This window comes from Xenopus laevis, chromosome 5L, assembly GCF_017654675.1.
Source record: "Xenopus laevis strain J_2021 chromosome 5L, Xenopus_laevis_v10.1, whole genome shotgun sequence".
NCBI lineage: Eukaryota > Metazoa > Chordata > Amphibia > Anura > Pipidae > Xenopus > Xenopus laevis.
The window spans coordinates 145,998,787-146,025,157 of record NC_054379.1 but is presented as its reverse complement, the minus strand read 5'-3'; the positions used below and the strand labels follow the sequence as shown (position 1 = coordinate 146,025,157).

General features: G+C 37.1%; 1 protein-coding gene across 1 annotated transcript; it reads right to left on the bottom strand.

Annotated features, from left to right (window-relative positions):
• Nucleotides 1-1,091: 1,091 nt before the first annotated feature.
• On the bottom strand, nucleotides 1,092-20,626 carry allc.L (allantoicase L homeolog). The gene is given in 12 exon segments (NM_001089998.1): nucleotides 1,092-1,438; nucleotides 3,564-3,688; nucleotides 3,784-3,892; nucleotides 4,447-4,520; nucleotides 5,742-5,897; nucleotides 7,596-7,728; nucleotides 8,918-8,994; nucleotides 9,172-9,297; nucleotides 10,481-10,568; nucleotides 14,282-14,332; nucleotides 16,945-17,036; nucleotides 20,526-20,626. Coding segments are annotated over 11 exon segments (1,170 nt in total). The 5' UTR covers nucleotides 17,035-17,036; nucleotides 20,526-20,626; the 3' UTR covers nucleotides 1,092-1,297.
• Between the last annotated feature and the right edge of the window lie 5,745 nt (nucleotides 20,627-26,371).

The window sequence follows — 26,371 nt, the reverse complement described above, 5'->3', positions numbered from 1 at the left end:
CAAATTTCCGATCGCTAGCGTAACTTAGAACCGCTGATGGTAACATCACTAGCGGAAAATCACAAACGATCGGTAACTTATGCGCAACTTCGGATCTTCGTGAATTTGCATAGCCCTGGCGAATCTATGCCTGGTGAAGTGCGTCGAAGTCAATGCTGGCGCAACTTCGAAGGTAAGTAAATTTGCCCCTATGTATGTTTATTATCTATCTTCCCCATTTTTTCACTTAATTGGAAGTTTTCTTCACCTTCATATTTGTCTTGACATGACATGATACAAACCAGAACATATGTCTGAAAAACCAATACAACAAACTGTGGGAGCACTGGAACATAGAGTTGAAAAAGTGGGATGTATAGGAGCCACAAGAATGTTTATTGAGGAGCAATCACCAAGGGACATGCTCGAATGAAAAGTGTAGACAGTAGAACATTCCATGGGCAGTGTGGGGCAAGATACTTGTCTCCCATATATACCATCCTCATCAGATATAACAATACTGTGCTATTGTATGGTATGGCTCTAAATTAAAGAAGTGGTTCACGTTAATTTTAATTTTAGTATATTGTAGAATGGCTAATTCTAATCTGATCTAATTTTCATTTGGTCCTTATTATTTATTCGTTATAGTTTTTTAACTATTTGCCTTTTTCTTCTGACTCTTTCCAGTGCTCAAATGGTAATCACTGACCCCAACTAAAAACAAATGATCTGTAAGGCTACACATTTATTGTTATTGCTACTTTTTATTACTGATTTTTCTATTCAGGCCTCTCCTATTTATATTCCAGTCTCTTCAAATCAATGCATGGTTGTTAGGTTAATTTGGACCCTAGCAACCAGATTGCTGGTATTGCAAACTGGAAAACTGCTGATTTAAAAGCTAAATAACTCAAAAACCACAAATAATAAAAAATGGAACCCTATTGCAAATTGTCTCAGAATATCACTCTCTACATCATACTAAACTTAACTCAAGTTTACTCAAAGGTTAACAACCGACTTTAAATTTCTTATTATAATAAAATAGAATTAGTCAGTCAGCCTTTGCTTTTTCAGTCTAATCGTTCTTTAAAACAGACTTTCCATTGTAAGATGCAGAAAAACTTTGGTTTTATTGACAAAGTTATGAATACAGCGATGATGGTTCTTGGTAGAGCTTTGCATCAACACTCACCCAGGCACATCTGTTCAAGTCATGAAATACATTGATGCACATTAACTGCTGTTCTTGCAATCAAAGAAAAAGGTGTAAAATGAAATAACTTTTCCAAACGATGTGCCTTTTACAATAATTTTAAGGTAGAGGCCGAGGAAATCCCCAAAGCCGAATTCTGCTGACACCTCCGTCTGGTGCAATCGTTATCTTCACATGACTTATAACCTGGTGTAATGCCAGGGATGTACTTTCCATGAAATGTCTCTTATGAGGGTGGATCTAAAAATGAAACACGTTATTCATCATGTTACTACTTCCCAGATGCCAATAGCAATCAATGAGATGTTTCCTTTTAAACAGGTAACAAGTAAATGCTACCTGCTGATTGGTTGCTTAATGGCATTAGACCTGTAAAAAGTGTTGCACTTTTTATTATATAACCCCCTAAATTACACTGATATCCATATTGACAGCTGCTATGCTATCTCTGGTCTCTGTTTCCTACTCTTCTAATCTCCTATGCTGTTTATATATCATTTAAAACAATGCGTTGACAAAAAGCCCATTATTCCCTTTAGGGTTAGTCCACACGAGGAGATTAGGGGAGATTTTGTTGCCTGGCGACTAAACGACTCGTCTTCTGAGCGACTATCTCCCCGAACTGCCTCAGTGAGGCAACTTCGGGCGACTATAGAAAACGCATCACCGCGTGTGCATTAGCACAGGCGACTTTTCATTGTAGCCTATGGGAAAACACGCTGAGGCAGTTCGGGGAGAAGACAAGGCGATTAGTCACCAGGCAACAAAATCTCCCCGAATCTCCTCATGTGGCCTTACCCTTATTTAAGCCTCTCTTCTATAGGTATGGGACCTGTTATCCAGAATGCACGGGACCTGGGTTTTTCAAGATAAGTAAATTGGATCTCCATACCTTAAGTCTACTAAAAAATTATTTAAACATTAAGGGTCAGGTTTATTAAGGATTGCGTTGTGTTTTCCATGAAATGTAGATTGTCAGGTTTAAAAAAATCTCGAATGTTTCGAAATATCTTGAATCCAAAAATACACCATCTAAAACCTGTCATGGTTACTTAGGAGTCAATGGCAGAGGTCCCTTGAACCATTTAAAGATGTTAATAATATGTTCGAGTTTTTTTCGGAGGCTTTTGAACTAAATCAAATAGAGCGATTCACGTTTTTTCCTGCCGAAAACTCGATTAATTAGATCCATTCAAATTTTTTCTTAAATTAGAAACCATTTGAGCTGTGAGTTCATTCGAGGTATATAAAACTATAAAATTCGACTTTTAATAAATAACCCCCTTAATAATCCCAATAGGATTGTTTTGCCTCCAATAAAGATTAAGGGTATCTTAGTTTGGAACAAGTACAAGGTACTGTTTTACTTCAGGGATATCTGCCATTGACTTCTACATGACCTTGACAGGTTTGAGATGGCATCATTTCGTATTCGGATTTTTAGCAGCTTTGGGGTATGATAAATCTCTAAAAAATTGACATTATTTTTTCCACGTAAAATTTGAGTTTTCCCCCCCTAAAAACCATTACCAGAAAAAAATCTAGGTTTAATAAATGGACCCCAAAGTCTACCAAAATATAATTTAAACATTAATTATTAGGATTGCTTTGTCACCATAAAGGATTAATTATATCTTAGTTTGGATCAAGTACAAGGTAGCGTTTTACTATTACAGGGAAAGGGAAATCATTCTTAGAAATTAGAATTATTTAATTAAAAATGGAGTCTACAGGCGATGGCCTTCCAGTAATTTGGAGCTTTCTGGATAACAGTTTTCCAGATAATGGACTTTTACCAACTATTTGAATTGTGTCCATGAGATTATTAAAAATGCAATTGGTAAGTAAGTGTATCTCATTGACATACAAATAACTTTTGGGCTGATTTTGGTTCTTGGCCAGTAACCTCTTATCTGCCAGTTACACCAACTTGTCTCCCAGTTATGTGGATATTCCTGTTTGCTGCCTGCCTTTGACCTTCACCCTAAATCTGACCAAGAGGCTATCTTCTTTCCTGACCTCTGCCTTCCTCTTTATCCAGAACTCTTGGTTCTGAAAAAAATTTACAGTTATGTCTATAACTTGGGTTTGGCTGCAGTCCTACAAGGGATTTAGCTGGACATCTGTGACAAAAGGGTTTTTGCTCTATGCCTGAAAATCAAAAACATCGATCCTTATTGACTTGGGCCTGTAGTTGCCTGTTAACCAATGCAAACACATCATTTTTCATGCCCTACTTGGATTGATGGTGGCTAGACTGTAGTCTACCATGTACTAAATATTATAAGGCTCTACATCAGCCGCAAGACACAAGTAAATTGACAATCTGATTGTTACTGGCAGCTTCAATGTAACGTGACCTTACCTGAGTCACAGGAAGTAGTGGTTTCCAGTTATAACCTTGCTCGAAATTTCCATGCCCCTTTACTTCCTCTTGCTCTGTAGGTTTCAGGGCACAAGCATCAATTTTGCAGGAGTTTGGGGAATTTCCTGTTATGGAGATATTGCCAAAGTATCTCCCAGTTAGTAGTTATACTACAGGCCAGCACAAAAGAACAAAACAAAGCAGTTTTGCTTGAACGCACCTTTAAAGTGATTAGTGTCTATTTCTATATGTGTTACTAAGCCAGGGTGGCCCAGTTTAAGAACAGCCCATTCAAATCCAGGCACCTGGAGAATGCCTTTACTATCAGCCTAAGAAATAAAAATGTCATTTAGATGTAGGTAGAAGGCTACAATGTAATATAAAGACACTATTAGCTACACCTATCTTTTTACAGCCATGCAGATCTATAAAAGTTGTATTAAAATCATATCTGACAGATCTGGTCCACCAATGGCATTATTCAAATTATCATTGTTGGATAAAGAACCTTCCTATTGCCCTATTTTCAAGGTAACTTTTTCACTCTCCCAATGTTATCAAAAATCTATGGGATCACCTACCCTGATCTGTGGTTCTATATTTATATTACTCTATGTAGTTACCCCTTTTAAGGGACCGATCTAATTCTATTTTGGGTGGAATACTATTTATTCCTGGAAAATCCAAGAAAAATATGCATTACAGGGGAACTATAGAGTCTGACGCTAATGGCAAATGGGTTGTAAAAAGTGTTTTTTAAATAAGCATTGGCTATTTAGTGAGTAAAAACAAAGCCAACTAGGAAACATTATCAGTAATCTTTACTGTGTATCGACAACTGTTCAATCTCCTATAGTTCAGTTACTTAACATGCTTAACATACTTTAAGAATTGGTGGCCTGTCCAGCCTTCTTGCTGTTTCCCATCCATCTCCCATATCACATGCTCTTCCATTGCCTACAGAAATGTATGTTAAGTTAGAACATAAAGAAATACAAAGTGCTCTAAATTCTGATTAAAGTTCTGCAGTTGAAACCCCTAAAGGAGTGATTTTTAGACTAATTTGCATCAAGCTTCTCTTTGCATGTAATATTTGGTCAGGGCCCCTTACCTAATTGCAAGACTGCAAAAATAATGTAAGAGCCACTAAGAAATAATTCTAAGAATAATTAGGGCATAGTGATGTGTGGGTCGAGAAAACCTCAACCCGCACCCAACCCCATGAGCTCCTATTAATATATCCACTTCCGACCCATCCTGTTGTGACGTCATGGAAGTAGATGTAGCCTGCACCCACCTGCGGCCTGCAAAATTTGAGCGGCAGTTGACCCGAACACGTCTGACCCACTGTCTTTGGGTCGGCTGGCACCTTACTACTAGGGCAGGAAATAAGTTTTACCCTAAATGTGAGTCTGGAGGTTTGTTGGGGTAACTTTGGGTAGAAAACATATTAGTTCTCCTAGATGCACCTAAAAGTTAATTAGAGGGAGATTTGGGGCAAACAAAAAGTTGCTGTCTGTTGGTCGACTCTAGTGTTTTCCTTTATCTGTATACTTGTTATAGACTAAGAGGGGGCATGGCTTAAGCTGGAAATTTCAAGTGGGACTTGAACTAACAAAGTCCAACAACCATTGCCATGGTTATCTACAAATCTGTCACTGAAATCACTGCTGGATAACCATGATCATTTGGACCCAAGCAACCAGATAGCTGCTGGAATTCCAAGTCAAGGAGCTAAATAATCAAATAAAGAAATAAAAAATGAAGACCAATTTCAAGAGAATATCATTTTCTACATCATTCTAATACTTAATTTAAAGGTGAACTACCTGTTTAAGCATAATGATGTATTCTTTAAGATCTCTGTTTCTTTCCTTCGATCTCTCTTATGACATTGAACCATCCACGTGGTGGTATTTTTTTTTATAAAAGTCCAGATGTCCCCTATGAGCAATTCTTCACAAGACCCTGTTGGTCTAAGATATCTGTCCTATATTATATTTTTATTATAACATAATTATTTCTACTTCCTATAGCACCCTCATGGTGATATGGTTCCAGATGTGGATAGTGCTGTTGTGTTTTGTTCACAGGAAAAAAAACATTTCTGATCTTAGTGCTGACTTATCTTTGATATAAATATTCCAAACCAGCCTCTGTATCTCTGAAGTACAGTACCTATGAGATTCCTAGGATGTCCATAGTGAGCATCACTGAAGCCAAGGCAAACTCCACCATTGACCATGGAAAGTAAGTCTTCGAAATCATTTGGACCACATGATGTCCAATCTCTTTGTCCAATGCCATAGACTTTAAAACGGGCTATTCCACCATCTGTTTCATAATAAATCCAGACAATGTTTAAAATGCTATTGATACCATACAAATAAGCTTTCACAGATAAACACAGTGTCAGACTGGCACGCTGAGATACTAGGAAAACTCATGTGTACCCAGGTGTCTGTGGACCCTCTTGCTTCTAACCATTTGGATTACTGCATGGTCTTTCCCTGTTTCTCTATGGGAACAAGAGCCTTAATTCGTGATGGGCGAATCTTTCCCGATTTGCATTGCCAAAAATGTATGACAATTTGCACGATGCATTGAAGTCGGTGGCCATTTTTTGCACAACTTTTTTACAATGCATTGGCGTCTATGGGTGGTTTTTTTTGTATGGGTGGAGTATTTTGCTCATCACTAGCCATAATAGAACAGAAGAAAGGAATGTACAAGTATGGGACCTGTTATCCAAAATGCTCAAGACCTGGGTTTTTCCGGATAAGGGGTGTTTCTGTAATTTGGATCTCAATACTTTAAGGGGCTTTTTTACTAAAACTCAAATTAATCTTAGTTTTTTATGAAAACAAAGTCAACCAAACTCCCTTCCATCAATATCAATAAAAAGAAATCAAAGCGACAAAATGTCGCAACAAATTGAGCATCAATTCATACCATGTGATTATGCTCCAAAAACTCGATTTTATCGAATTTTCGCAGCAAAAACTATATTTTTTCAAATTATCAGACAAAAAACCCAACTTTTTCAGATTATCAAGCGCAGATCACAATGTCAATAAACAACTTTATGGACATCTGCCATTGACTTCTACATGACCTCAACAGGTTTGAGATGACGTATTTTTGGATTTGGATTTATAGCAGCTTTGGGGCATAATAAATCTCTAAAAAAAATGTAGTTTTTTCCCACAAAAAAATTGAGTTTTCCCCCTAAAAATCGTGACCAGAAAAAAAAACTAAGGTTTAATAAATGGGATTCAAAGTCTTCCAAAATATACTTTAAACATTAAAACCCCAATAGGATTGTTTTGCCTCCAATAAGGATTAATTATATCTTAGTTGGGATCAAGTACAAGTTACTGTTTTATTATTACAAAGAATAAGAAAATCATTCTTCAAAATTAAAATTATTTGATTAAAATGGAGTCTATAGGAGACGGCCTTGCCATAATTCAGAGCTTTCTAGATAACGGGTTTCCATATAATGGATCCCATACCTGTAATATGTACAGAAAAGAGACAAGGAGAATAAAAATAGGTTGGAGAGTGGACCCAAGGTCTAAGGTTTTCTGGTGGGCTGATGACTCCCATTAGGACACTGGATAAACAGATAAATATGTACCATATTTAATGTAAAAATGTTAAATGTTTTTTTATTCAACATTGCCTAGAAGTATTTTTTAAGCATAAAACGTAAACGAAAATGCTCAGGTATAAACTGGCTAAGCTCATATAATCAGAATAGGTAGGGCTGACGAAAATGTTTGTGTACATTTTGAGTCAGTTTCAATTCAATAAAAACTTTGTGTCATGATTTATCTCCTGAAAACTTCATTGCAGCCTAAGGGAAGATCAACAAGTGAACTAAGAGATAAGTTTTCCTCAACGATTTGAATCTAGCCCACAGTGTTTTGCGTTGGTGCGGAGCAATTGGTTCAACCCTGTGTTCATAGCTGTAGAGGGAAATCAATAAACTCATGAGCTCCAGATTCATGTCCGCATTATCATAAATACCTGGATAGATGTTAAGTCGTAAATGTGTCCATCTCTCCTTTGAGTTTACTTGAAAGTAGCTGTGACTTGATTCAGCGTACCCAGGTTTGAGCTCAGTCATTTTAAGCAGATGACTCCACTTCTCTGACTTAAGCTAAGAGACAAAATATGTTATTACATAGATATGATGGGTAGCCGTTCTTGGTTTGTGGCTTAAAACTCAGGACAGAAGTACTACTGAGAACCATGGACTAGAGATATTTTATTTCTGGTGTACATATGGTTTACAAAGTCGGAAAACAGTCATGTAAAGTTGCAGGAGTCCTTAATAGGGATCAAGATCAGGGTACAACAATGAACATTTAAAATTTTTTGGTTGGGACACGTCTAAAATTGAAATAATAATTTTATAACTATTTATGTTTTAATGTTCTTTGTGTGATGCTAAATTTACTTTACTTTTTTCTCCTTATGGGTTTTCCTCAATTATTGGTTTGTACTAAGATGAGGCCGGTTTTTCCCATGTACAGTTATGGGATCCATGTTTCGGAAACCCACTATCCAGAATGCTTTAAATTATGGGATGCCTTCTCCCATAGACTCTATTTTATCCAAATAATCCAAATTTTTTAAAGCAATTTACTTTTTCTCTGTCATAATAAAATTATAAAAAAACAATACCAAACTAAGATGTAATTCATACTTATTTACTAAAATCCAATTTTACCTAATTTTTTTAATGAAGAAAGTTCAACCAAACTCCCAACCAAGATTTTCCCTTAATCATTAAAATAACCTGAGAAAATCTGATCTCGGAAAGAAAAGACTAGATAAAATTGAGGAAAACCGAATCACTTGATTTTTCACGGTTACTGCCAATAACTTAACAGACCATGATATCTTCTGATTTGGATAGGGACATCTACCATTGACTTATATATAACCTCGACAGGTTTGAGATGCTGGATTTTCTGACTCTGGCTTTTTGCAGCATCAGGGTATAATAAATCTCAAAGAATTAGAGGGTTTTTTTCCATGAAAAAATGTTTTTGCCCAAAAAACCCTTATGAGAAAAAAATCAGGGTTTAATAAGTAACCCCCTTAGTCACAGCCCTATGCTTCCTTTAAATATAACATATAGCCAAAACTATATTCCCAAGAAACTTCTTGGGACTTTTTGATTCCAGGGCAGAGCAATTCTGTACACAATTTAATGCCTAGCACTGCACCAGTTAATAGTAAATAAGCCCTTAAATATCTAATGAGAATGCATCAATATATAAAGAGGCTATATGTGCAAAGAGAATAATACAGTACATAGAATATATTAAATTTACCAGTACCTTATCAGCTGCTTTAAATTCTTCATCAGAAGCAGCGGTGCCAATTTTGTCTTCTCTTGGTTGCAATGTAATTTCCTCTGTTTGGATAAAATCAGCATTACGCTTTACAAGTGCTTTATCATGAGGTCAAACATGCATGTTAATTACACATGGATTTCATTTGATTTGTGTTTAAAGAATGTCGTCCCATACAATTTGTTTTGATCCCCCTTTAAGTGGAAACACATACACTTTGTATAATTCAGAGTCACTACCTGGCTTCAAACATGCTGCCTGAACTGAGATGCGAGGGGCATAGTTTCCTGTGAAAAAGCGAGTGTCAGCTTCAAAGCCATGAATGATCCCTGGCACGCCCAGTTGAATTATGCACCAGTCATGACCTAAATAAACAGTAAACACAAATTGCATATTATTCTAGAAAATATTATCATACACAAACCATATGATAGACTTAGGGTTTCATCAATTATGTAACATTTCCTTTAACAAATAGATGAGACGTCACCCTGAATATGTGGCTCAGTTTTGGTCTCGAATATACAGAAAAAACATTTTGAAGAAGAAATGTTTACAGCAGAAATGTAGGATATAGCTTGTTAAAATAGTTGGTATTGTTTACAATACAGATATATTGAAATGCTTATTTCAATATATATGTGACCAAAGAAACCTTAAAAAGGCCTTTGTATAACCTAAAGGAGAGTCGTTGCTAGGTATTAAGTGCTAGCAGGGGATCCTCTAGATCAGTGATCCCCAACAAGTAGCTCGTGATTAGCATGTTGCTTTCCAACCCCTTGGATGTTGCTCCCAGTGGCCTCAAAGCAGGAGCTTATTTTTTAATTCCTGGCTTGGAGGCAAGTTTTGGTTGTATAAAAACCAGATGCACTGCTAAACAGAGTGTCAATTTAGGTTGATAATCCACATAGGGGTTACCAAATAGCCAATCACATCACTTATTTGGCACCCCATGAACATTTTTCATGCTAATGTTGCTCCCCAACTCTTGTCTTCTGAATGTTGCACACAGCTTCAAAAGGTTGGGGTTCCCTGCACTAGATGATGGATGGATGGATATATATATAGACAGATAATAGATAAATCTATAGATATACAGATAGATAGATAGATAGATAGACAGATAGATAGACAGACAGACAGACAGACAGACAGACAGACAGACAGACAGATAGATAGACAGATAGATAGATAGATAGATAGACAGATAATAGATAGATAGATAGATAGATAGATAGATAGATAGATAGATAGATAGATAGATAGATGATAGATAGATGATAATAGATAGATAGATAGATAGATAGATAGATAGATAGATAGATAGATAGATAGATAGATAGATAGATAGATAGATAGAGATATAGATGTTAGATAGAGAGAGAGAGAGAGAGAGAGAGAGAGAGAGAGAGAGAGAGAGAGATAATAGATAATAGATAGATAGATAAATAAATAGACAGGCAGACACAAACTATGCTTAGTTATAGGTTTCCTTCAGTGAATGGATTTCCAATTAATTTTACAGTGTAACTAGCTGTACATTAATACCTGGGATGCGTTTCCTTCTTGTCTCCCAGCCATCCATCCATTTTCCAAACTCTGTGAACAATCCCACTTTGAATTCTGGTTCAGTTTTCTAACCAAAAAGAGCAAAATCAGTAAAAGTAAATTACCCAAAAAAGGAATACGGTTAACAGAAATAAAAACATATATCCTCTTACTTTTCATTTTTAGGTTTTTAAACTGAGTCATGCACCAGGCTGTGGCCAAGCCCAAAATTGCTCCCCCTGTTTCCATTACTTGATACAGCGCTAAAACCTGCTCCCCATCCAAAATTTTCTTGCCATGCACCTGAACTGTGCCACTATATATTATTAGATTTAAATAGAAATATATTCAGATGGGTATAGCTCAATTGTAGTAATGGGCAAATTTGGGGCATTTCACTTTGCCGAAAAATTTGCAAAACTGCGCCAGCATCTATTTTTTAACACCGGTGTCCGTTTTTTTGGCGCCGGCGCAAATTCGCTGGCGAATTTCCGTGGCGGTTTCACAAATTTATCCGCCAGCAGCGAATCGCGGTAATTCGCCGCAAATTCGTGCCTGGCAAATAAATTCCTCCATCACTACTCATTGGCAGTTCAGATTTACAGGCACAAAAATGGTAGAGTAGCTGCTTTGTAGTAGTAAAATAATTGCAAGCGTGGGTAAAAATAACATTTATTAGAGCTCTCAGGTAACATTTAGGCATTACAAAGTACCAAGGTACAAATAACATCTTAGTTACTAAAAATTAGGTTGGTAAAGATGTCGGTCTATACAAACATTAAACCTAAACCTTGCATGTTGGATATCTGTCTTCCTATATTTGTGTATTGTAATGGATACACTGCACACCCGGAATCTACTCACTCTGCAGTAGTGGTGCTGGTCCTCCGTTGACCCGGCACGGTCCCTTAGCAACAGCAACTTTTTGTTCACGGATCCGCACACACAAATTTCTGCGTGTGTGCGGATCCGTGAACAAAAAGTTGCTGTTCCTACATTTATGTCCTGTCACCTACTGGTATTTTGGAGCTATTTTACAATGGGGAGGCCCATTTATCAACATTCTCATTTTATTGGTTTTAGAAACCACAAATAAACTCATTTTCTCTGCCATGTAATTTATTAAAAAATATAGAAAGTATGAACAAAAAAAGTGGAACGAGGCCCTAAAAAAAATACGAAAACCTCAAAAAAAGTTTTTTGGACAATTGCTAGCAAAAAAAAATACAAAAACATGAATGTGTGAAAAAGTCTGAACGGCTAAAAAACAGGTCCAACAGGATCAGTGCAGCTCCCATTGACTTCTTTGGGACCTTGAATGCTTTTCCCTGCCAAAGTTTTGTATTAGAGGTTTTTGGTGGTTTTAACACTTGATAAATCTTGAAATTTTAGAGAAATTTAAAAAAATTTTGTATTTGAGTCTCGAAAAAAATTGAAATTCAAATGTTAGTTAAAAGGCCCCTTGGTGTTTACAGTATTTGCCTTCTAATATATTTTATGTGAGAAAAGGGTACATTTTTATAGATGGTATTATCCCAACTATCTAAATATGTGAGAAAATGGTATCCAGGGTGCAAGGTTAGATTACGTATATAGACATACTGTATGTCAAAAAGGTACTGGGACTTTCAGTTGAAAAAATATTCTAAATTTAGGTATTTGTGGGTAAAAAAAATAATTAATCAATGTGAGAATATAAAAAAATCTGGTCCTTCCTGCAACTGAAAGTTAAGATCCTTGAAGCAGAAGAAATTACGTGTATATAATAGCGTACGCTATTTGTTATCCTTAGCAGTGATCCTCAGTAAAATTCTGTACTAAAGGCGAATATGCAAAGCTTTAATCTTCAGTGCAAAAAGCAGGTGTCAGGAAGGATGACCAAGTTATAAATATAGGCTGTCTATATTTACACTAACAATCAATTCATATAAATATATAATTTGGGTCCATTCCATAAGCCTATTTACTAATAGAATTTCCAAGAACCCACAAAGGTCGTTGCTTTGATATTAACGGAAAGGTTTATGCTTCGGGTAATTGTTTTACACTGACTTTAATGAAGCTATTGAATTATTTTGCTGAAGAGTTTTTACTGGTAGGTAAAATAGAAAAGAGTTTGATGCCTTTTCATCAGATAAGAACGGTTAAGGCTATTGCTGAGAGTACAAATAATATTGAACCAATATTTGCCCAATTTAGGGTCTAAAAGGAAGGTTTGCCTTTTAGGGGGTTTATATGTATAGATCTCTCTAATCAGCTCAAGAGCTAAATGAAGTGTTGGACTGGGGATGTCTGGGCCCACCGAATCTGCCGCATCAGGGCCCCACCACTGCAGGGCCCCCCACCCCAGCTGCAACACCATAAAATCAACGTGTTTTAAAGTAATAATGTAATGTTGCCCTGCATGGGTAAGAGTTTTGTGTTTGCTTCAGAATCATTAATAAAGCTTTTATAAACAAGCTCCTGTGTAGCCATGGGGGTAGCCATTCAATCAGGTACTTTAGCAGATGCAGATAAGCTCCTTCAAGGAGAATTAAAGCCTAAATAAAGAAGTAGCTAGAAATGTTTTATTTATGTTTTGAGTTTCTGTATCAGCCCAAGGCAACCACAGCCCTTTAGCAGTAAAGATCTGTGTCTCCAAAGATGCCCCAGTAGCTCCCCATTCTTTTCTGCTGATTCACTGCACATGCTCTGTGCTGCTGTTACTTACTGAGCTTAGGGACCTACTCACAATATACAGTACACATAGAATAGAAATGTCACAATATAAGGTTCATTAGTAATAAATACAGATAATTACTACATGGCAGCACAGAAACCAGTGCAATTAGCATCAGAATTTAATAATCAGCCCTGTAGCATCAGCTTATATTACAGACAAACCTCATTTTCTGCTGGATAATTAGTGACGACCCCTAAGCTTAGCTTCTCAACAGCTGCTCAGAGCCCACTGAGCATGTGAGTGTCACAGACACTTTCCAAGATGGTGACCCCCTGTGACAAGTTTGAAGTCCTGGATCATTGCTGCTATTGACAAGCTGAAACTTTAGGCTGGTGCAATAAGTTCACTATATAAAATATGGTATTTTTGGCCATGTTAATTGTTAGGGATAAGTTCTCATTCAACCTGTGCCATTAAGTCCTATTTCATCTGCCTCCACGGCTACACAGCAGCTTGTTTATCTCCGCTACATTAGTGTTTTGAAGTTAACGCACAAGTTTAACTAGTGCAGGGCAACAGTACATAATATTTTAATTATTGTCTAATATTTTTAGTTAATGGCATGCACCACTGATCCACCAACTCATTGTAAAGCAGATGCCGACCAGTAGTTTACCTATTACAAGGCAAATAGCCAGTTTGTCTGAAACTGGATAATGTTGTAACCTGCTTTAGGGATTTGCACCTCCAATAAGATCCATGAAAACACAGAAGCAAACATTGCTTATTTCCTAACCAGCTTAGTGATACTTCCAATAATACTCACCCATCACATAATTCTGCTTGATGGGGGGCCTCTACTGACACCCTCCAATGCTAAGTGCAGACTTCTGTCTCAGACTTCCCAAGCCAGTAGGAATCATAGATCAATAAAGTAATACCACATTATAAAGCAAAGGGCAATAGTAGAGGTTTTAGTTCTTCATGGTTACTATGGTTACTTAATATGGATGCCTTTTAACCTGTGACTAACCATCGTTAATCTATTTGCCGCAAGACTTGCATCATGATGATCGCAAAAGACGGTTTAGATCTCCTGTTGTCAATTTACCTCTTTAAAGGCTAAAGGGTTGAATTACCTTTAATAAATGTTCTGCAGGAGCAAACCAGTCATCAGTAGCGAACAACACCTACAGAAATAGAATACAATTTTATAATTAGACAATGTAATATCATTCTAGTTATAGCAGATAAAACAGTGTAAGATGTATAGCAAACTCAAGTTTACAAAAACAAAACTGGTATATTTTATTCAAAAATCTAGGTCCTGCTACAAATGTTCTTAATTCTTAATTCATATAACCTGTCTCAAATTGTAGCCATACAAAAAGGACAAGTTCAAGAGTAAACTATATGAAAAAGGCAAAAGATGCTGCTGCAAAAAGTAATATCAGCATAAAGAACACAAAGCACTCATGGGACTTAATTTATGTGCAAAGCTTTAATGGTGTAAGTCGACGTTTCGGTCCTGCACAAAGGACCTTTATCAAAACATCACCAACAGCTTACCAAACCAACTTGTGATGTCTTGATAAATGTGCTTTGTGCAGGACCGAAACGTCGCCTTACACCATTAAAGTTTTGCACATAAATTAAGTCCCATGAGTGGGGGGGGGTGCGTGCGTGCTGCGTGTATTTATTTATTTATTTATTTTTTAAAAAAGGAATGCTCTCGACAGACATTAACTTCAAATTTAGCTGAAATGCAGCATTGCTGTTTGTGCCATTAGAGACTTGAACTTTGTAATTACATAACCGTGTCTGAATAATTAGCAGAATTGGCTTAATAAATTAACTTGTAAAGCTTTCAATATATTTGCAGCCAACAAACTGTAAAGGGGAACTAAACGCCTAGACTTATTTCTTGTATGAATGTATAACTTTATTTGTAAAGTGCTGTTAAGGAGCTACAGTGCTGTACAATGCACAAAAGTAATATATATATATATATATATATATATATATATATATATATATATATATATATATATATATAAAAAGTATACACGGTGAAGAGAAATCACACAATGGATATATGCATAGCTTGTATTAAAACAAAGAGTTTAAGTGATATGTGGTAAGAGACATAGTGGGAAGGAGGTCCCTGCCCCGTAGAGCTTACAGTCTAAGTGGATGTGAGGCTAACATACAGGCACAAATTGGAGATGATAAAGTGCACAAGGTAAGGCATAGTCAGTAGGGACAGGACTAGGCTAATGTTCCAGTGCTCCAAAAGGTAGACTCTCTTAGAGATTGAGAGAGGATTCCTTACAGAGGAATTCAGGGATGTATTTACAGAGTTAAAGAGAAGCAAGATAGAAGGGGTTGAGATGAGAGGTGGCAGTAGATGTGGATGGTGTGAAGAGAAGGTGGCTCTGAGATGAGCAGAGAAGACAGACAGAAACGTACAGTGAGACAAAAGAATAAATGTAGTGAGGGGCAGAGGAGTGAAGGACTTTGAATGTTATTAGAAAGGTTTTATATGCTATCTTTTGCTTAACAGGAAAATATGCTAACGATTTTAGTTTGGGTTGAGCAGGTTCCCTTTTAAGAGAGAGCAGAAGGATCCTGTTAGAAGAATTTAAGACTGATTGGAGATGAGAGAGATGGGAGTTATGAAGACTGTTTAGTAGGAGATTGCAATAGTCTAAACGGGATAAGATAAAGGCATGGATTAGTGTTGTTGTTTGTGAAAAAAATGGGCATATCTTGGCTGTATTGCAGAGGAAGAAGCAACAAGTTTTGGCAGTAGTATTAATATGATTAGAGAAGGAGAGGGACTAGTCAAAGATGACCCCCACTATGCTGAGTTAGGGTTATGGTCATGCCATCAATAGTAATGATGAAAGGAAGAGATGGGCTAGGTTTGGGTGGAAAGACCATGAGCTCAGTCATGGCCAAGTTGAGCTTGAGGTGGCATTTGTTCATCCGGGAAGAGATAGCTACTAAGCAGTCTGCGATTTACATGCTGCAATTGATTTGTGTGCCCTTTAAACTAAATTAAAAGTACAACCAGGGTAAAACCATATTTCAGTGAAGTAGCAGTCACCACCATGAGTGATACAGCAACACCATTAGTACAATATCTGCACTTATGTATATAATACAGGGGGCTGCAACTGTGGTAGATCATAGGAGGTGCAGTATGTTCCCAAAGAGTTACAAAAACAGAACTGCCACACAAGCATGACATTAACATAGACCATCATTACCACCACTTTTTTATGCAATGCTAGTAAATAATGGGACATAAGTGTGACTATTATACAATTATTATATATAATTAAAGGTATTGGACTTATTAACCAGAATGCCTGGGATATGTTTTTTTTTTTAAAAAGGGTTATTTCGATAAATTGGATCACCATACCTTAAGAGACTGATTTATTAATGCTTGGGGATTGTATTCAGATGCAGATGCAGAAACCACACGTGACTTTAGGAACTCACGTGTGATTTTAGGAAGCAAATGTTCGAGCCTAAAGAAAATACCAGATCTCAAGCATTCTGAAAGACTCGGCCATTAATAAATCAGCCCCAAAGTCTTCTGAAAATCATTTAACCATTAATTAAATCCAATAGGATTGCTTTGACTCAAATACGGATTTATGCAGCTTAGTTGGGATCAAGTACAAGGCACTGTTTTATTATTCAGAGAAAAAGTAGTAAAATCACTTGTGATTTTCCTTAACCATTACCTTATAAATAAAGAAAATGGTCATCAAACTCAAAATCACTTTACCTTCCCCCCGACACTTTCGCAGGCCAGGTTATTCATCTGCAGAAACTCAGGAACTGGAAGAGCAATATTTTCTTTTGGATGAGCAAACATGGCTACAGAATTTAAAACAACAAAGATTTGTTGAAATTTTTAAAAAAAAGTAATAGTCTATAATGTAAACAAGTGTGTTCCCAATAGAGTCCCAAAAGAGTCTCAAACATACTGTACTTGTACTTGTATTGTACCATTATTGTATAAATCAGTTCAGCTGTGAATATGGGTCTCATTTGAAAACAAATACTTTATATCAAAAAACAGTAGGGTAGAGAAATATGTAAAGTTGGTCACAGGGCCGGACTGGGAGTAAAAAGCAGCCCGGGCAAAAAAATCAAAGCAGCCCACAAGTAAACACACAATGATTTTGAACACATCCACACATATATTGGGGTAAAACTGAAAAAATGATTTGCATAAAGAGCTGCCTTTCTCGCTTAACTGTAATTAATGAAAACTACTAAAGTAATTAATTAACTACTATTATTACATTACAGTACAGTAAAATGTTCTGGCACCACACAAGTCTAATGTGTCCTTATTAACCATTTTGTTGATTTGCCATTTATTATAAGCCCTGAAAATCTTATTTTAAAATGACTGTACTGTAGTTACAGTACAGTACATTACTTCTTATAATATGCAAGTGAGTTTCCTGCAGCCTTGTGCCTTTATATGGCCACAGAACCCCTAAGGGACTTCTAATATCCCTATAATTTACAGTAGGGGGTATATAATCCCTTATAATACCTGAGTGATACTCAGACTACACAATATAACTGCAGGCCTGCAGCCTTGTGCCTTTATATGGTCACAGAACCCCTTGTGACTTCTACTATCTTTATCACTTACAGTTGGGGGTACATTATCCCTTATAATTCATGAGTGATACTCAGAGTTTCCTGTATAACTCAGCCTGTAGCCTTGTCCCTTTATATGGTCACAGAACCCCTTGTGACTTTTACTATCCTTATCATCTACAGTAGGGGGTACATTATTCCTTATAATACATGAGTAATACTCTGAGTTCCCTCAGAGTTAACTCAGGCAAGGTAAGAGTTCATGGATTCACTATGGGAGAAACAATACTAGGCAAATCTGTGCAAGGGATAAGCTGATAAGGGAAGTGTCTGGGGGAAGCACCAGGCAATACACACAGACATCTCAAAAGGCAGGTTTCTCCACACTGGCTCCCCAGATGCTCTGGAAGTTGGAGTGCAGCAACATATGGGGAGAATAAGAGTAAGTCGTAATTGGAGTGGACGTACTGTGCTTTGTGCCTCTCCTGCTGCCTGCCCAGCCACATCATTCCCTTAACTAAGTCCCTAAGATTTCTGCAGAAAATTCCTGCTCGCTTCCAAGACTCTGCCCCATGCTCCGTGCAGCAGCAGTCTCAGGCAAAGGCTGCCAATTCTTGTGCTGGTTTTTTTTCTTAGCTTAATTCAAGGCAGCGGAGGGAGGGAGGTGCCTGCACGGGGAAACACACAGCTGATCTGTGCAAGAGCGGCCCACTTAAACAAAAGAATAGAGCGGCCCCTCGGGTATATGCCTGAATGGACAGATTGCCAGTCCGGGCCTGGTTGGTCAAAAACTGCAAGATCCATACCTCATTTGTCTACCCAAGTGTTCTGTTTTCTGAGGCATCCCCATTCTCACACCGGGGCAAGGGGTCAGACTAACTGGTTCAGAGAGTGCAGTTGTGATCTCTCTACTAATAAGAGCTATATTTCTGTTTAACAAACCTGTTAAATATCTCAGGGTGCTGATTCTGATAAATTAGGCCCCCACCTTGCTTGCAAAAGCAGATTTGGGCATATTTATCAAGGTGAGTATAATATTTGACACCACCAAACCTGATAAAGCCCAATAAATTAAATGGATCAAGTTCAGATGGTTGTGTAAAAATTTGTGTCACTAAACACCAGGCTTTAGGCAGCTTTTTTTGAGCCAATACCTCTTTTGACATGAGAATTTGATACCCCGTTATAAATACATACCGGTACATATTTCTTTACAAAGTGTAACATGGGATTACAGTAGTACTGGTGCTGGTATATTTCAACTTTTTAAACTTGCTTTATTTTTATGCCACTTGGGGCAGAGACACAAGCTCAGATTTAGGCAGATTTAGTCGCCCGGCGATAAATCGCCTTTTCTTCGACTAATAAGATTAGGGGTGCACCAAATCCAGGATTCGGTTCGGGATTCGGCCAGGATTTTGTCTTTTTGAGCAGGATTCGGCCGAATCCTTCTGCCCGGCCGAACCGAATCCAAAAGCTAATTTGCATATGCAAAGGGAAATCGCGTGACTTTTTGTCACAAAACAAGGAAGTAAAAATGTTCCCCTTCCCACCCTTAATTTGCATATGCAAATTAGGGTTCGGGTTCGGTATTCTGCCAAATCTTTCACAAAGGATTCGGGGGTTCAGCCAAATCCAAAATAGTGTATTCAGTGCATCCCTAATTAAGATCAATCTTAACCGCTGATTGGGGCCTCACTATATACAGCAAGGTTAAGGGCAGAGACACACGCTCAGATTTGGGGAGATTAGTCACCCAGCGACAAATCTCCTCTTCTTCGTGGTGACTAATCTCTCTGAACTGCCTCCCGCCAGCTAGAATCTAAATTTCCCGCGGGATGGCACTCCAAACACTCCATTTTCAGAAGTCGCCCAAAGTTTTCTCGTGAGGCAACTTCGGGCAACTTCAGAATTCGAAACACACTGATTGCTATTTACATTCTAGCCAGTAGGAGGCAGTTCAAGGAGATTAGAAGAGGACATTTGTCGATGGGTGACTCCCCAAATCTGAGCGTGTCTCTGCCCTTAACCTTGCTGCATTCCGTGAGGTGGTTAAGCTTGATCTTAATTAGTAATTGAGGAAGTAAATATCAAAGTAGGCTGTGCTTAATTTGTAGTATAGGATAATGGGGCCTCTTAAAGATATTAGTCAGCCAGCTGAATTATTAACATTCTCATTGTAGTAGTTTTAGAGGTTTTTTGAAACCCACAAAAAAAAAAATTTCTCTAAAACCATGAATGACATGTAATGTATTAAAAGATCCAAATAAAAAATGTTTAACAATGCTCTAAAAAATCAATAAACCTCCAAAGACAATTACTAGAGAAAAAAATCCAAAAACCTCTAAAAGTCTGAATGGCTAAAAAAAAGGTCCAATAGGATCAGCACATAGCACAGACTTATATAGAACCTCGAGTACTTTTACTTGATGAAGTTTTGTATTTGAGTTTTTGTGGTTTTTAACCTTAATAAATCTCACAAATGTTACAAAACTACACGGATTTCACAATTTGTGAAAAAACTTGAATTCTGGCTGTAAACATATAATTTGTTAAAAAGAGATTAACCTTTAAGTAAGAATTTTGCAAAGCAGTTGGGTGTTTCTCTGTACGGTATTGCACTTATCATTGTATAAGTATATGTATCAATCTAGAAAAGACAAGCAGTCTACAAACCAAATTAAATCTACCAAAGCCAAACTCCTCACACATGCTACTGAACAACACACAATTACCATAACTTCTTACCTTATAATCAGTACTTCTTAGATGTCCAATAAAAATACCCCCTTCTGTCTCCAACTTCAGTTGTCCTGATTATTTTTTGCCTTTTGATGGGTGTTTTGTTCTGTCTTGTAACTGAGACAAGGTCTGCACACAGTCAAGTCCCAATGGTTAAACAAACAGAGCAAGGCACAAACACTAACCAGTTAGTCAATCAGTGACTGTTTGCTGATGTCCTCATGTGAAAGGGAAAAGCACACTGATGGCTGAAGAACAAGTTATTCTTACATGAAAGTGCATGTCAGCAATTATAGAGATTTTTGGAAATGTCTTCTGCATGGGTTCAAGGTCATTGATCCCAGGCCAGTCTGAATAATGATCCAAGGAGAAATGATTACCTTTCAGGAAGGAATTTATTTTCGCCCTTGGGGATTGTTGGGTTAAACTTCATATATTTGCGTCTTATCTAAATAGGGTCAATGTCATCAGGAGCTAAGCGGACTGAAGGCTTTTAGAATGTGCGAAGATACTAGAGTGCTAGGACAGACACATATGGAATACTTCCCCTTTACCTTTCAATTCTTTTATGTCAGTGGCACTTTTTTGCCTAAGCAGGGACTATGCAAGGATCTCTCTCACCCACGATATGATCAGTTCCAGATTAAAACACATTTATCAGGAAATGTACTGGATATAGAATAAGTAGCCATGAGCTCATTTTCATGGAAGCAATACTCACCTGTAGGCAACTCAAAAAATCTTACTGAGAGCCAATTTAAGGGAACCCTAATGTTTTGCACTTCCCAGGATCAACATTAACAATATTCATTATTTTTACGACCAATAAGTATAGTTACTACTTGTGGTTGCTGTTCACACAAAATAACATTGAGGTATGGGTCTTCTTCTTCTTCAAGGTCACCACCCAGGTTCCTGCTGTTTTCTCCAACTATTTTCTTAGGCACAGCCTCCACTCCAGAGCTATAAAGTTATATCAATGATGATAGAATGATATCAGGGTACATAGCCATAGCCAGACTTCACTGTCTAATCTCCTAAGCAAATCAGTTAAAGTTATATAGGCATTGCCATTTTGTGGTTATGGCTCATATTGTACAGCAGATAATCATAAAGTTTTAATGATCGCAAAATAAAGGCCTATTTATTAAGGTTGAATAACAATGGTCTTAGAGGTTTTTAAAACCAGGATTTATCTCTATTTCTCTAAAACCACGAGTGCCATGAAAGTTAAAAAAAAGAGCCAAAAATAAAAAGTATGAACGGAAAAAAATGCTGAACAATCCGAATATCTCAAAAACGTCAAAAAATTCTAGTTTTTGCGACATATACAAGCAAATAAAATCTGAAAAAAGGTCCAATAGGATCAGTGCAGCTCCCAATGACTTTTAGGAGACATTGACTGCTTTTACTTGAGAAGCTTTGTATTAGAGGTTTTTCATGTTTTTTTTTACACTATATCAAATTTAAAAAAAAAAAAAACAACAAATACTATTTTTGAAAAAAATAGAAATCCTAATGTTAGTAAGTGAATAAGTGATACCTTTTATTGGCTAATTGATACCTTTTATTGGCTAATTGAGTAGATTATAAAAGGCAAGATTTGAGGGTAATTTAGGTCTAATCATCGAAGGTACTAATAAAAAAAAAAAATATCCCGGTAAAGAATAATTGTGATGGTGCTGGTACTTTCTGGATCGAACAGTGGGCTAAAGTCCCTTCAGTCAATCATGTATTTAGCTAAGCTTAGCCTGGCATTGATCATGAACCAAGATTGTGTAGGGTCATGTATATGCTAGACCTAAACATTCTCCTTTTAGTTATCATCATCATCATCATTATTTATTTATATAGCTACTCTTGGAGGATCTTTGTTTATTCCCTGTGCTACCATGTCTAGAGAGAGGAATTGAGGATAACCAACTACTGCTAAAAATATTGTAAGGTACCACCAATCATTTAAAAAAAATCCATTCTATTAAAAAAATCCATTCATTCCAGTTATTCAATTCCAAGTAGACACACATTTGGAAAATATCACCAGTTGACAATGTTCTCGAAAGCTTGCCAGAACTAACACAACACTTGAACATGAACTGGTCAATGAACTGTGCCTTTCGTTTCCATTGGATACGTAATAAATACCACACAGGAAAATTATTTCATTGACTTTAATGCTGATTATTTTATGTCATTATTACTACAAATACAAATCAATTAGGTATCATTAAACAAGGAGATACATGTAAGGCAATTTAAATGATCAGGGCATTGTTGCTTATAGTTCTGCTCATTGGAATTGTCCCTGTACTTTCTTAGATGGTAGAAAATATATTGGCTTTTTGGTAAGGACTCATTTGCTCCAAGGGATGGGATTGAGACACAAAAAAAAAAATTTATTTTGGTAATAATCAGCAATAATTGACCTTAATCATTTAAACGCCTCAAAATGACTGGTGGATTTCACAAACATCCATAACTGACCAAAACTAGGGATGCACAAATTCTCTATTTTTTTACCCCCCTCCCGCCACCTCAATCAGATCTGAATTTGCTAGTTGAAACAGGATTCAGCTGGCTCAACAAAAATAAATTGACAATGTCATAAAAAGAAGTCCATGTCACCCTTTGACAGGCTGAGGCCCAAACTCCATTAGAAGGCTCCAAGCAGGCCTCTAGATGGCCAGTCCAGATCCCAAGCAAGGCTTTATAAAATGAGGGAAATTACACTGAAATCTACATTTTGGTGCATTCATAATCAGGTGCAGAATATATATATAAATATAACATATATACAGATATGCAGGTCTATGTGAGTGATATGGCGCACATAGGCAGACTTTGCCACAGATCAGTAACCCCTAAAATCTGTCTGCTTTTGTCATTCGAACTGCACTAGGCTGGTTAAAGGGCAGTTCACCTTTAAAGGAGAAGGAAAGGTTAAAACTAAGTAAGCCTTATCAGAAAGGTCCATCTAAATATACCAGTAAACCCCCAATGTAGTGCTGCTCTAAGGCCCCTGTCAAAAGAAACACTGCATTTCTTTCCTTCTATTGTGTACACATGGGCTTCTGTATCAGACTTCCTGCCTTCAGTTTAAACCTCATTGTCCTGGGCAAGAGCATGCTCAGTTTGCTCCTCTTCCCCCGCCCCCTCCCTTCTCTACTGTAATCTGATCCCAGAGCAGGTAGAGACTCAGGCAGGAAGTGATGTCACACCACATTAATACTGCAGCTCCTATCCTAAACAAACAGAGAGTTTTTAGAGCTTTTTACTCAGGTATGGTAAAACATTCTACAGAATAAATATAGCATTCTAGCTTGCACTATTGTAGCTAATCTATTGGCAATAAAATGCCTCCGTAGCTTTCCTTCTCCTTTAAGTTAACTTTTGCTATGTTATAGAATTTCCTATTCTTAGCAACTATTCAGTATAGTTTTTCAGTTTTCATCTGGGTATTTGCAACTTTCAAATGGGGGTACTGACCCTGTGAGCCAACTATGTAATTGTTACATTTATTACTTGTTTTATTTTTTTGCAGTCTCTCATTCAAACCACTGCCTGGTTGCTAGGGTCAATTGCAACTAAAACCACAGAGCTGCTGAACGAAAAGTGAAATAACTTTTTGAAAAATACACAATAAAAAAAATGAAGACCTGGTGTAGCCCACTGAAGTCAATCAGGCAAATTTAGGTGGCCAAGGATTTCTATGGTAAAAAATGGCAGCCTGTGCTGGTGTTTAGGTGTTTTTTTTTAAGTTAAGACATCTTTGTATGCCAGATAATTTCAGAAAGGAAGGATGAGAAGATCTTATGGCGTTTCTGTCAAATAATGCGCTCTCAATAAACACATTTTCTGGAATTGAGCTTCTCTTTCCAAAATCAATTCTGCACTAGGCAGGTGACTACTCTTAAGCTGGCCATAGACGCAATGATATAGTCATAACAAACGACTATATCATTGGTTAATACGATTTTCAGACCGTGTGTGGAGCCAGAATAATAGTCCCAAAGTTTTTCATACCATGGTGATCGCTCTTTTAGCTGATCAGACAGGTTAGAATGTTTGTGTCGGGATAACGATAATATCTCTGCATATATTGCCTATCGGACGATATCCATGGGTGATTGTCACTACTATTAGGGATGGGAATAGACATTGAGGGTCCTGTTTCTCCATTTGCTTTCCAGGCCAGATGCAACCCCCCACCTTTTCACCTGTGCATGGTATAGGCTGCTGGGGCATCTGTCTGAACCTATCTAGGCATGTAAATCGCATCACCAGCACTACCTAAGTTTTGCCTGGCTTGGAAATTAAGAATATAATGATGGCAAAGGAAATATTGCATTCAGCTGCTGTTCTTGGGAATCTGAAGAGTAGCCCTATGTCATCAATAAATCAGAAATGCAACGTACAAAATATGGTGAGCTAAAATATTTTACTGTACTTTTATATACAAAAAAATTATTTTAATATATTTTTGTATTATATAGAAGGCTAATGGTCAGTATTGCCTTTCCTTATGATGCCACGTGGGACAGAACTGGTCAAACCATGAGTCCATAGCATTTTTAAGGTGGGTGGCGTTTGCTTAAAAATCCTTATTTACAATATATATATTTATAAATATCAATGTATTATTAATCTGAACATGCTGCTTATCAGCAAAAGTAAGAAGCAATGTTAACTAGTACTTATCAATACAGAAGAGAAATCAGTGCTGTACAAAATGAGAACCTAAAGGAAATGAGAAGTGTAAGGCAAATGAAAACCATGAAATAGCAGAAGATCTAAAATGATATTGAAGTTTAAAAATATCTACATATCCATGCACGTTACACGATATTTCATTTACAGCCACTTTCTATTTCCTATTAGTGTGTCTTTTAACTTGATTACAATGCTTCAGATCTTGTTTTGAGACGAAATCTCTTTGGAATGGAAATAGGCTACTTTCTATTCCATTTGTCCCCTGATAGCCTGTAATAGTTGATGCAAAAAAGGAATACAAGAGTAAGATGAAAGCCAGAGAATGGGAAATTACATTTTATCTGTTTGCAAACTTCAGATTTTTGGAACAAGAAACTAAACTAACTTGTTTTGACTGAATGTCAAACAGATCCAGCTAGCTGAGCCGGAAAGGCAATAGGAATAATGTTTAGATTCCGCTCTGGGCTTGACTTATTGTGCTGGATCTCTGGCTTTTCAGAGGTATGTTTTAAAACAGACGCTATCCAGGTAACGTTGCAGAGTATAACTGGTATAAAGAACATATAAAAGAAAAGAAAGAGGCAGAAAATTAGTCCCCCAAAGTTGCAATGGCTTTCAAACTTCTTGGGTTGAAGCCACCCTAATCTCAATCAACGCGATTGTGCGAGCTTGCCATAAATGGGTTGTTCACGATTGTGTTAACTTTTAGTATGATGTAGAGTGTGATATTCTGAGATAATTTGCAATTGGTTTTCATTTTGTGGTTTTTGAGTTATTTCGCTTTTTATTCAGCCCGTCTCCAGCTTTACATTTAAGCAATTTGACTGCTAGGGTCCAAATGACCCTAGTAACAAAGTATGGATTTGAATAGGAGACTGGCATATGAATAGGAGAGGCCTGAATAGAAAGATGAGTAATAAGAAGTAGCAATAATAATACATTTGTAGCCTTACAGAGCATTTGTTTTTTAGATGGGGTCAGTGACCCCCATTTGAAACCTGGAAAGAGTCAGAAGAAGAAGAAGGCTCATAATTCAAAAACCCTCGATATTCGACCATATGTAAATCTGCCCCTAAGTGTTCATTTTTGCAATAGTTCCCCTTCAACCCACATCCAACCCTAACCAACAAAATGTTGCAACT